The sequence below is a fragment of the Camelus dromedarius genome, chromosome 25 (assembly GCF_036321535.1).
Source record: "Camelus dromedarius isolate mCamDro1 chromosome 25, mCamDro1.pat, whole genome shotgun sequence".
Classification (NCBI taxonomy): domain Eukaryota; kingdom Metazoa; phylum Chordata; class Mammalia; order Artiodactyla; family Camelidae; genus Camelus; species Camelus dromedarius.
In genome coordinates this window covers 7,880,427-7,892,740 of record NC_087460.1, presented here as the reverse complement: position 1 = coordinate 7,892,740, position 12,314 = coordinate 7,880,427, and the positions used below count along the sequence as shown (strand labels likewise).

At 43.6% G+C, this 12,314-nt stretch overlaps 1 protein-coding gene across 1 annotated transcript; it reads right to left on the bottom strand.

Moving 5' to 3' along the window:
• Positions 1-621: 621 nt before the first annotated feature.
• On the bottom strand, positions 622-12,082 carry DDX47 (DEAD-box helicase 47). Its single transcript, XM_010986239.3, has 12 exons — positions 11,975-12,082; positions 11,199-11,292; positions 8,109-8,297; positions 7,793-7,864; positions 7,452-7,570; positions 6,828-6,899; positions 6,583-6,699; positions 5,887-6,033; positions 5,221-5,358; positions 3,519-3,589; positions 2,825-2,954; positions 622-1,180 (listed from the first exon to the last, which is right to left on the bottom strand). The coding sequence occupies exons 1-12, from the start codon at positions 12,059-12,061 to the stop codon at positions 1,049-1,051; spliced, it is 1,368 nt and encodes a 455-aa protein (XP_010984541.1). The 5' UTR covers positions 12,062-12,082; the 3' UTR covers positions 622-1,048.
• Between the last annotated feature and the right edge of the window lie 232 nt (positions 12,083-12,314).

The following is a 12,314-nucleotide window of genomic DNA, read 5'->3' as shown; positions in this document are numbered from 1 at the left end:
TACATCACCCAACAGATGGGGACAAAAGAAAGGACATACCGTCCAACAGGCACCAAAGACAAGTGGGTCTTGGAATTACCCCCTCTCTGACACTTCCTGATCTTCCTCTAGTTACCTGGGGATAAGAGTCCATATAAGAAACCAGTCTTTCCCTCTAACCACCTGATTGATCCAAGAAGTCAAGGAAGTGAATCTACTCAGGATCTAAGAGACTCTGCAGTCTACTTACAGATTTTACTCCATCCCCAAGAAAAACACAACTTCCTTTTAGGCAGAACTTCCTTTTCAAAGCCATCCACCTTCTAGTTCCTTTGCTCATTTTTTTTAAAAATTATAACATTTACCTTAAATTAAGGACAATCAATGACTTTGCCATGAAACCAGCATTGTCAGTTTCACTTTTTTTTTTCTTTTTTTCCGCAGGGAGAGGCAATTAGGTTTATTTAGTTGTTTGTTTTTTCAGTGGCGTACTGGGGACTGAACGAGGACCTTGTGCATGCTGAGCGCGCACTCTACCGCTGAGCTACACCCTCCCCCCACCTGTCAGTTTCTTGCCGATTAGGAAGATCTCAGTTAAATCTATAAAGTCTTTCACCTAAAAAGGTCCTCAAGGAGTTTGAATCGTTTAAAAATAATAAATTTATTATTTCCCATTAGGTCTCATGAAACACAAGCTGAGGCTGCTTACGTATCACCATTTTACAGATGTAAAAGCTCCTTTTCTTTACAATTACAGGCCAAGTGCTTCATCAACCCCATCCTTGACTTGCAGCTGAAAAAAGCAAAGGTCTGTGTGACGTGACAGAGCACACCTGACTCATGTCAGGAGCAAGGAACCAAAGTCGGTAACAGTCACGGTCTTGACGTCAGCGCTGCAGCAACGGTGCTCTCACACACAGAAAGGGGACGAGCCCTGGGTGAGCTGAGCAGATTCTGGATACAATTCTGTTGGATTTCAGCCTGAGGAACTCGGCTGGAAGGGGTCCCATTCTCTCCTCCAACTCTCTTCACAGGACAGAAAGCAGAAATCAAGTCTTTACAAAAGAAATTAACGGCCTTTCCGTTTCTTCATTTTCCCTCCAGCCACCTTGTTCCTGACACCGATGGCACCCTCTGTATCGTCATTGTCCCCAGCATCCTCCCGCGTGCGTTTCTTCTTTTCCCCATGCTCCCGTAACTCCTGCAAGAAAACAGGATGGGACTGAAAATGAATGACTGTCACATCCTGGCCTCCTCTCCTTAAAATTAAATGCTGAGTAACTCCTTACTACCTCATGTTAGCAAAGGAATATGACCAAAATCCCAATGTACAAAAACGTTAACCTTATTAGTAATCAGACATGAAAATTAAACAATAAGCTACTATTTTCAGACGGCAGACCAGCAAAGATTTGAGAGAACGGTAACATCCAGTACTCAAGCTGTGGGGACATTCACATATATGGTCACTCACAGTGTAAACTGCTATAGCTTTTCCAGGGGGCAGTCTGGCATCCTGTATGAATTTGAATTTTAACTGTAAGTTCCTCCACCTAACAATTCAATTCTGCTTCTAGGAGTTTATTCTAAGGAAACAAGACAAGTGTGCAAAGCTGTACATACGAGGATGCTCAACACAGGACTAGTTAAAATACAAAAAATTGGAAAAAGCATAAACACACATCAGTGTCAATCATGTTATGTGCTCGTAACAAAACTGTGTAGCCATTAAGCAGTGAGCGCACGAGGACTCTAAGACACCAGCGTTGAAGATAACAGGGCTTCCAAACCTGCAAGTGATGCTGTTCTTAAAAATCTGAACTCGCTCTCCTCAGACCAACAATTTTCAAAAAATTGGAAAGCAATAAAATATACCTAATGCGAAGTCTAGAAGTCATAATTTGATTTCCCTTGATTCAGAAGGAACTTTCAACGACTCTAAGAAATGACTCCTGCCTCGGGTGTTTAGGAAAGTAAGGTAATTAAATCGAATCTGTGCCAAGAGACAGCCTAGATGAAGCACTGTGAATAAGGTTAAAATGTGGAGGAAAAAAAAGTGATCACGTGAATCTATATTTGTTGAAAAAGAAAAACGATACACGTTTAAAGTCTAATTATGGCTAAAGAAAGAAAAATAATTAACTGTTATCAACTGTTTTCTATGGGGGGAGTGGTTTATGTGTTTCATTTACTATTTTAATCTTTTCTCTATTTTCTAAAAATGTTTCCCAATGCACATGTAGTATTTTTATAAACAAAAATACCAAACAAAGAATTCCACGTGGGCAGAAAAAAAAAAGACAAATCCACACTTGAGCTTCTCAGAAAGAGCCCCGTGGGCAGTGAAGCCTCTGGCAAGCACTGCAGGGAGCCAGCAGCAGTGCAGGGGCGCTCCTGCAGAACTTCTCACCTCCACTCCAACTGCGGCAGCTACTGCTGGCAACTGCGCCATTTATATCAGCTTATCCGTGCTCATAAAACCTTGCAACGCAAGTATTATCCCCAAGTTACAGGTGAGGAACCGATTCTGAGAGATCAGACACTCTGTCCAAGCTCACAGTTCATAGCCGCATCTTCTGATCTCAAGTCCAAAGGGCTTCTTGGCACACGTGAAACATGAACGGTGGCAGGGAACATGACCACTGTGGTCAGACTGAGTCCAAACCCTGATTCAAGCATTTAGTTATAGGGTCGAAAGCAAACTGCCTAGGATCTCTACGCTTTAGTACACTTACCTCAAATTTAGAATAATATAACAGTTTATTAGGAGGATTAACACGATAAAGTGTCTTGCACGTGGTTGGTATCATTTGCCTAGAAGCTAGTGAGAAAAGGCGATGCGTACCATTCGGGCAAATCTTTGGGCTTCAGTCACACGTTCTGTCAGCATCATAACCTCGTCATCCTGAGTTGGGAAAACAGGCAGTCTCTTCCCAATTAAGTGTTCTATGCGCTGGAAGAGCTCCACATCGTATCTGAGGAAGGAAAGCTGGCATGGCTCTGGCTGGCTGGCCACACACACCTATCTACTCCAAACCCGATGCGACAGGAGCCACAGCTCTAAACAGTACCCGTCTGTGATCCCTTTTCAGAGTGCTGGTAAAGAGCAACCTCCTGCGCACAGCCCAGCAGAAAAGCACCCCATGTATCCCTTACTCCCAGAAAAGCCCTGGGCACGTAACAATTTGTTCCTTTAGAAAACAAAATCATAATAGTTACTCTATTACTTTGAGTTGAGGGAAAGGTCACTGCTCTTTGGCTCGAGCAGGTGAAATAACAGGGTGTTCCTGTGTGCTTCCATAGGCCAACGACCTCACTCCACACCCACGGGACATTACATGCTTCTGCGCATGTCTCTTCAGTCTTCACTAAAACCCTGCTAGGCAGGCACTATTATTTCTGTTTCACAAATGATGCAAACAAGATGAGGGGAGTTAAATGACTATTCTAGTAAGTGATGAAGCCAGGTTCCAAGTCAGACTGCTCCAAAGTCCTGCTCTGTTCCCTACATTGCTTTGCCCTAACGTCCAGTCACTTACTGGGTGACAAAGGTGATGGCCTTTCCAGAGCGCCCAGCCCGAGCTGTTCGACCTACTCGATGGATGTAATCCTGAAACAAAAAGGGTAAGTAAACTTGAGGTAGATGGAATATAAATTAAAAACCATGCATGTGAAGTCTTACCACAAGTCTTGGAAAGAAAACAGATTTGTGCTGGAAAACGGAGAAACGGACGGGGCGATTTGTTGAGATAAATCTACTTCATTTTTTTTATTCTCCTCATGGCACAAAATTGATGGCCGTTTTTCTTTTCTTTTATAGAAAACAAATCTACAAAGCACATCTACGTGCTTACAGACAGATGGTGTAAAGGAAGGCAGCACTGGGCCTAAGGCAGGCCTGGGTCACCGCTCTGCGCCCACCGTCTCCTAGCCGCACAACTGTCTGCAGGTCACATGACCTCTCTCAACCTTGGTTTCTCTCTGTAAAACGGGGTACAAACACACGCCCAAACTCACAGAGTTAGTGTGAAAATCAGGAGAGACAGCACCTTGTCCACGGGAGTTTAACACACAGCCGAGAGACACCAGCTGCTCTCAGGGGCAGGGAAAAGGGGGGCTGTCCTTCCCAGGGGCATTTGGGAAGTCTGGAAACGTACTGGGTTGTCACTGTGTCACCTGTGCACAGAGGCCAGCAATGCTGCTAAGCATCCTACAATGCAAAGGACAGCCCCACAACAAAGGATTCCCGGCCCGAGGCATTAACGGTGCTGGGGCTGAGAAACCCGGTACTGCACTGAGGACTGCAAGCCGTCACTTCTCATCAACTAGACTGACAGAGGTCAGCACGTGGTGCGTCTGCTCCTCCGACTGCGAGCATCCGACACTTCTTCCCCGCTCCTTCATTCACATTCATTGACATCACGTCCTCAGGCACGTGCAAGATGATGAGAATGAATAAATCAAGATCTTTCCCAATTTTTGATACTTAACTAATCAAGGACTAACCCCCCCCCAAAAAAAAAACCCTAATGTTGTAACTAAGGAAACATAGAAAACATTCCATTAAGGAATACATTTTGGATACAATGAAATACTATTCAGCCATTAAAAAAAAAAGAATGAAATCTTCCCACTCATGATAGCATGAGTGGACCTTGAGGGTGTGAGGCTAAGTGAACTAAGTCAAAATACCAAGATCTCACCTATACGTGGAATCCACAACGACAATAACTGAGCTCAGACTCAGATATAGAGAACAGCTCTGGTGGTTGCCGGGCGCAGGGATGAGAGTATGAGAGTGTATGAGGGAGAGAGAGAGAGTATGTGTGTGTGCGTGCATATGTGTGAGAGAAATGGGTGGAGGAGGTCAAAAGGTACAAATTTCAGTTATAAAATTAGTAGGTCATGGGGGTGTAACATACAACATAGTGACTGTAGTTAATAATACTGTACTGCATATTTGAAAGTTGCTAAGAGAATAGATCTTAGAAGTTCTCATCACAAGAAAAAAAAATATTTCTAACTATATATGGTGATGGATGTTAACTAGACTTACTGCAACCATTTCACAATATACACAAATACTGAATTATTACATTTTAAACCTGAAACTAATATAATGTTACATGTCAATTATACTTCAATTGAAAAAAGAAAGGAAGGAAGGAAAAGAAAGGAAGAAGGAAAGAATGACCAGAAATACACTCTGGGGCTAGGAGGTCAGGTCAGCATTGGACTCACCTTGGAATGAGTGGGAATGTCAAAGTTCACAACCACATCCACATGAGGTATGTCCAAACCCCGGCTTGCCACATCAGTTGCTAGAAGAATGGAACGAGCCTTTGCCTTAAACTTATTAAGGGATCCTAGGCGCTTGCTCTGAGATGATGAAAAAGAAGAAACGAAAAGAATTTTAATCTTGAAAAACTAAGAAATCTTGGAATCCAAGACACACACACTAGGCACACTAAATACAAAAACCAAGACAGAAATTTTTAAAAGGATGTTTCTCCCTAAGTCTGAACTGGGCTTCACAGGTCAAAAGGAAACATGGAAGCAACAACAACAACAAAGATGTAAGACTAAAGCTAGAAAACAGCAACATGAAACAGAGATAGTTTAACACGACAGAAAATTAATTGAGAAATAATTCATTCAACGCCTTTAGAGACCAAGGAATCACTATTCCCTGAATAAACTAACTCAGCAGCTTCCATACCAGACAACTACCTGTGGACAGTTCTAATCTGTGCCTCCTGCTATCCTGAAAGGAGGAAGCAGCATAAAATCAGAACACCTATGGGAAGATGCATTAATGTCAGGTGATGCTACTGCAGAAATCTCCTGCTGTAAGGTTATCTTTCTCACGCCCCCAGTTTACCACCGGCGATGCTGAAGAAGAGTTACCTGACTCATCTGTCCATGGAGGGGGATGGCAGTGAATCCAAGATTCCGGAGTAGCAATGCTGTCCTCTGAGTGTTGTTACAGGTGCTGCAGAATATCATAAAGGAGTTTCCAGCCAGTTCATTTAGAATATAAACCAGGTACGTATCCTATGTCAGAAAGCCAAGATAATACATGTAATCGAACATGGGGGAAGGGTGGAGTCCTGGGCATACAAATTAGGTAAGAGACTAAGCCTACAGTTGCTTCTCACTTATCCAGACCCCCAGCTGCCAGCTTCGCCCTCCTTAACCAGCACTGTCATCCCTGCAAACCATAGGTCTCACATATGGCCTGAAGCCAAATGTAAGGAGATCTGTACTCAGCAGATACAAAAAACCTTACATCAAAGCACAAAACTAGGGTACCTTGCCCAGAAAAAAGCCACACAATAAGCAGACAAAAGAAAAACCGCCCCAAGGATGGGGTTAGGAAGGAATTATATCATAACTTCATTACTGTGGTTTAATATGTTGTGAATTCCCGGAATGTTTGACTTTATCAATGATAAATGTAAGAACAGTCCACATTCTAAAACAAACAGAACAGGCTCCAATCTGTAGCACAGCTCTTAATCAAGGGTTGACACATTTTCAGATACTTTGGTTAAGAAGGAGAGGGAGAGGCAGAGGCAGGAATGATCAGCGTGAACACTTCACCTTGAATTTAGAAGGAATAAAAAGGTAATACTGCTGTAGCTTCTCAACCGTCTGGTATTTAGAGGAAACGGCACATTTCACAGGATTCTTCAGTGCTGCTCGCTGGAGTTTCTGCACCTGAAGAGAGAAAACCTAGAATAGTACACTGATTCCTAAATGTTCTATTTTTATTATTGTTACTATTACTCTGTTTCTACTTACCAATTCTTATAAAGAAGAAAAGGGAAGCCCTAGAAAAATCTCACCTTCTTGGTCATGGTAGCAGAGAAGAGAAACGTTTTCCGATCGCGGGGAATCACTTTGAGGATCTTGTCAACCTAAGACACCAAGAGCACAGGGTACCAATAAAACATTTAGACTGGACACCTGCAAAGGCTTTGTGCAGGAGACTGAGAGTAACAAACTAAATACATCTCTGTGGGGACTTGGGGACTCAAAACTTTGATTCAGTTCAGCTAAAATATACTGGTATTTACTATTTGATACCATCTCAGATGCTATCAAAAAGATAATGCCATCAGAGGAAAGAACAGTTTAAATCAGTAGAGTGAACTTAAGAGAAAGTCAAGAATAAGCATTAATCAACTATGATGAGTGGGTCATTGAAGAAAGTAAAGACATTTTAAGGGGAATGGAAGAGAAAATCTGGTTTTGATATTTCTCATCTCTGGAATCAGGGTCAGACTCTACTCTAAAGAGGATGCTGAGGACCTGACAGTGCGAAGGGTATCAAGCATGAAAAAAGTAGCAGAGACGTCACATTAACTGACAACGGTTAAGTGCTCCGCTCAGGCAGATGTGCCGTGAACCTGGTTCTAAAACAGGACATTTGAGATGCTCCAAGAGGAGGAAAGACAGCGAGAGCTCACCTCTGTCTCAAAGTCCATATTCAGTATTCGGTCTGCTTCGTCCATGACCAAGTACTTGAGGGCTCTTAAATTGAAACCTTTTGTATTTTCCAAGTGGTCGATCAGGCGACCAGGAGTTGCTACCAGGAAACGTTTAGGAGACAGGGCAACGTTTTAAAAAAAAGGACAGAAAGAAAGTTACCACCCTCTCCTAATTAGAATTTCAGAAATTAAAACAAATTACACAGGGTTATAAAAATCCTTTCTGTGAACTCATTCCACACAAATAAGTCACATCCAACATCGGCAGGTGTTCTCCAATTCATCATCACCGGGGTCTTTTACCGTCATCAGTTACTCACCTATTACTATATGCGGTTTTTTCGCCAGGGCTAGAGATTGGGACATCGAATCAATTCCACCTACAATCACAGCTACAAAAATAAAAAGAATATTGAAAAGAGATCCTTAATTTTCCCCATAGTTCACTGAACATCTTTTAAAGCCAATGCCAGATTTCTACTTTAATTTTTCTTCCCTTACAGTTACAACTCTCCCCAAAGCTAAAATACCAGATCAGGTCTTTAGGTCAATGAACTCGTGTTAATAATACTCCCTTCACCCTCATTCTCAACCTGTGAAGAAACTCTGAAGATTCCTTTCCTCTCAGACACTTACCAGTCTGCACCCCAATGGAAGACCCCAGGGCTTCAAACTGCTCTGAGATCTGAAAGGCCAGCTCCCGAGTGGGGGTGAGAACCAAGGCAAACAAACGCTGGGGCGTCTCCAGCAGTGCGTTCAGAATGGGCAAAGCAAAGGCCCCTGTCTTCCCAGAGCCAGTTTCCGCCAGCCCAATGATATCACGACCTAGAAGACAAAGAAAACATCTAATAGCAAAAAAAATGCTCCCCGTATCATTTCCACATTATTCCACAATGACTCAATGGTGGGCACAAAGTAGACCATGAATAAATAAAATGAATTACTGAGGGAGAGGAAGATTAACTAGACAGAAAACATGGTCTCTGCCCTAAATAAGTTCAAAATCCAGTGGTGAAATACACAAGTATGTTGTAATACGACAAAAGTTTTAACACAGGTCCCCCGCAAGGTACAGTGAGAACACAAAGGAGGGAGTAACTTACTGCCCAGAGGAGTCAGGGTAGGGTAACAGAGGTGATGGGTGAATTAAATCTGGAACTAAGCAAAGAAGGCAAGGAAGAACAGTCCTCTATGAGGAAAGAGGATGGAGGCCTTGAAGAACGTAGCATGAGTAGGGAGACTGAGAAGTACAATGTGGCTGGAACACAGAAGTCAAAGGGGGAAAAAAGGAGAATGAGGAGACTCAGAGCCTCGCTAAGGAGTTTGGATGCCTTCCTACAAGAGAGAGGAACTGAAGGATTTCAAGCAGGGATTATCATGACCAATGTTACTCTTTAGGAAGATAAACTCCAGGCCTGACTGCATAAGGAGGAGCCAAGGAGCTTCAGAGCACACCGTTTACACTGCTCCTTCCGAGGGAAGATGCCAGAAGTAATTCCTTAACAGTGGGTCCCCACGCCAAGCAGGCCATTAACTGAGAAGATCTGGAAATTAATTCCCAATCCAAGACATGGTCTTCAGGCTGGCAGCTGCCCACAAGGTAGTCGAGCGCTAGGACAGCACCCGGCGGGAAGGCTTCCTGTTGACTAATGACCTCCACAGTGACGCTCACGTTATTGCCTGACTGCAGGACTGCCGAGGCTTCCTCACCCAGAGGCTAACCCTACAGTAAACCCCCTTTTCCCAGATGTAGCCTGATTTGTGTGAACCTATTCTCTCACCATTTTCAACCCTCTCCTGGGTCTCTGTTTCTCCTCCCTGTCATCCCTTGACCTCATCTGGCAACCTTACCCTTTTTCACAGTTTCAGCAACAAACTCTTTGGATTTGGTGTCTATATCCAGCTCTGGAGGCATCTTCATCAAGCTCGAATCCCTTTGTTCCAACTGTGTTGGTCTACTCTGATACTTGAAATCAATTATTTCCAGCTGAACTAATCTTTCCTAAAATTATTTTTTCCTCCTGAGTTTCCTTTTTACATCAGTGGTACACCAGTAACATGTCCTAAAAAGCTAGAAACCCTGCAGTCATCTTATGCTTCCCCACCCCTTGCCTTCCACTTAACAAACTGGGTGTAACTTTATGATTCTTTTTCTATCATTTTATCTTTTCATTCTCACTACCACTACCCTACCCATTATTTATTGCCAAAATTATTGCAATGATTTCCTAAATGATCTCCTAGCCCCCCATCTCTAAACTATCTTACACAGCTATGAGATTAATCGTCCATGAATACAACTCTAAGAATTTCATTCTCCTGCTAAAACAATCTTCCATAAGCACTCCACTGTATGGAACAAAGGCCGAATTCCTTTACCCAGCATTCGAGTCCTGTATAATCTGGCCCCATTCACGTTGCTAATCTTTTCTAGCCTCTCTTTTAAGAACTCCACAGGTCTCCACACACACCCAGGCTTTCCAGCCTCCTTGGCCTTTCTTCATGCTGTTCCCTATGCCTAGAAAGTCCTCCCCTCCCATCACATCTGAATGTCTAAATCCTATTCGGTCTCCAAGGTTCATTTTAAATATTCCTAGCCAAAAAGTAAAATGAAATAAATTTCTCCATCCCATTCCAATTAGAAGTACTCTATTCTGCTCTCTCAGAAGACTTCAAATGTAACTTTATGTCCCTGCCCACCTTCGAATAAATTTACTATAATAATGTTCTTACTAGACTGTAAGCTGTTGGAGAGGGCAGAATCTTACCTCTCAGTGCCTTACAGTTATATCAAATACTCAGTACCTATTTATGGAAGCAGCAAATGGAATTTCACAGAATAAGCCTAATTCCTTTTTCACATGACAGCTCTTCAAATCACTAAAGCCAATGATCATATCCCATCCCCTAACCCTCCTCTTCTCCAAACCAAATGCACTCAGTTCCTAACTCGGGACTTGTGGAAGAAGAATTCAGGGTAAGGAGTTAAGCTGGGTTTTTTGTTTGTTTGCTTTGGGGTTTTTTTTTTCCCCTAATGTTTTTAAAGGAGTTAAGTTTTATATATAGATATATTTACACATTTTATGGGAAGAAATAATTTTATTTGACTCTCAAAGGGATGAGGGACCCCCAAAATGTCACCCTCTTCTTATAGTAATATAGCTAAGATTATCTTCACTTTCTCTGAAGATCTTAATAAATTCCAGGTAACTAATACTGCTGGGTCTCTGTTACCACCCACTCTAATCCTAAAAAGTGGGCTTTGGGAATCTTTAGAACAAGGTTTTACCTCGACTCCTATGAAAGTCCATCCCACTAGTCATCAACCAACAGGCTAACCACTCTTCTGCAAATGTGATACATCTGTCCCACAGTGAAAATTCTCAACTCCTCTAGATACTAACATGCCTTCCAGACACCCTTACATAAATCTGCACTTACTGATCCATAATTTCTAACAAGTTTCCTATTAGTACACTTTAATCCAGTGCTTCCTTAAAGTTGGCATCTGCTGCAGACAACAAACCCCCTTACAGGAAGCTCAGGAAAACTGGAGGATTATTTTCCAAAAGCCAGTAAGCCACAAACTTTGATATCTTTCGCGAACATATTTTTATTTTGCTTGACCTATGTGAGCAATAGCTCTCAAAAGTAGTAAGTACTTAATTGAGTATGTGCAACGTCATACTGAATCTGTACCAGGCCGCGTATTTAATTTCAACCTACCTTGTAAGGCCAAAGGAATAGCTTCAATCTGGATCTTGGTGGGCTTTGTCCATCCCAGCTGGTCACAGGCTTCACACAACACATCTGTCACACCCTTAGGATTTGGAAAAAATGCACTTTAACAAAGAACAATACACAAAAACCGCCTGCCTCATCAGTACACGACTGTCAGAGCCGCCTTGCAGGTGACATGCGCATCCCTCTTTGATTCACAAGGTATTTGGCGTGAGCCTACTCAGTCCTCTCCTTTACTGTAAGTACTGAGACATCAAGACTTACCGATCCCTTTTCCACTCACCAGGGAAAAGCCAAGTTCTTTCCCTGCGTTACTTCATTTAATCCTCACAGTTCTATGAGGTCCTTACAGTTATCCCCAGTTTACAGATGTGGAAAGTAAGGGACAAAAACAACGCGCCTCTGGTCAGCGACTGTGTCGGAATTCAAACCCTATTCACCCGAACCCAAGTCCCAGATACACTAAAAGCCGATTCGCACCACATGCATCATTCTGGACAGACACAACGTTGCCTGCCACCTTGGTGGAGTTGAAAAGGGCAACCGGGGGCTCTCGCGGACCGGCAGCCCTTCCACGACCCAAACCCAGAGCTGAGGGTGCACGTCCGAAACCCGAGCTTCCGAAAGCCGGGGTGGCGGGGGAGGACCAGAGCTAGGCCCCGGCTGCCTCTGCACACCGGCAGCCGCGGTCGAAGGCAACCGGACTCTGCCCGCGCCTGGTCAATTCAGTACAAAGGCAGGCCAGCGTCATCCATTCTTACCAGGTCTTTAAATGTTTTCGTTTCCTCCTCCCCTACCGCCGTCTGGGCCGCTTCGGCCGGTGAACCGTGCTCCTCCAACGCCGCCATGCTGTCCGCGGGCTCCGGAAGTGGGTCGGCGGCGCGCGGAACGCTGGGAAGTGTAGTTTTTTTTTAATTCTCCCCCAGGCTGCGTGTTGTGCGCGCCCCCTTGCGGGCTTGCCGAGATTTGCATCAGCCTGCATCGTGGAAAAGCAGTGAATAGTGATGGATATAGGTGTTTGGATTTGTGGAACTGAGCCGAGTGCAAAAGGGCCCGATGACCAGGGCCTCCTGTCTGCCTTTTCGGTCTCTTTTAAAAAGC

What these genes read in the sequence shown, in the direction of transcription:
- DDX47 (XM_010986239.3), bottom strand. Translation starts at nt 12,061, where the DNA reads ATGGCGGCGTTGGAGGAGCACGGTTCACCGGCCGAAGCGGCCCAGACG. An exon ending in CTGCTACCATGACCAAGAAG is followed by an intron (nt 6,700 to 6,827) that starts GTGAGATTTTTC and finishes TTCTCTCTTCAG; the next exon opens with GTGCAGAAACTCCAGCGAGC. An exon ending in TTATTCCTTCTAAATTCAAG is followed by an intron (nt 6,034 to 6,582) that starts GTGAAGTGTTCA and finishes TTTCTGACATAG; the next exon opens with GATACGTACCTGGTTTATAT.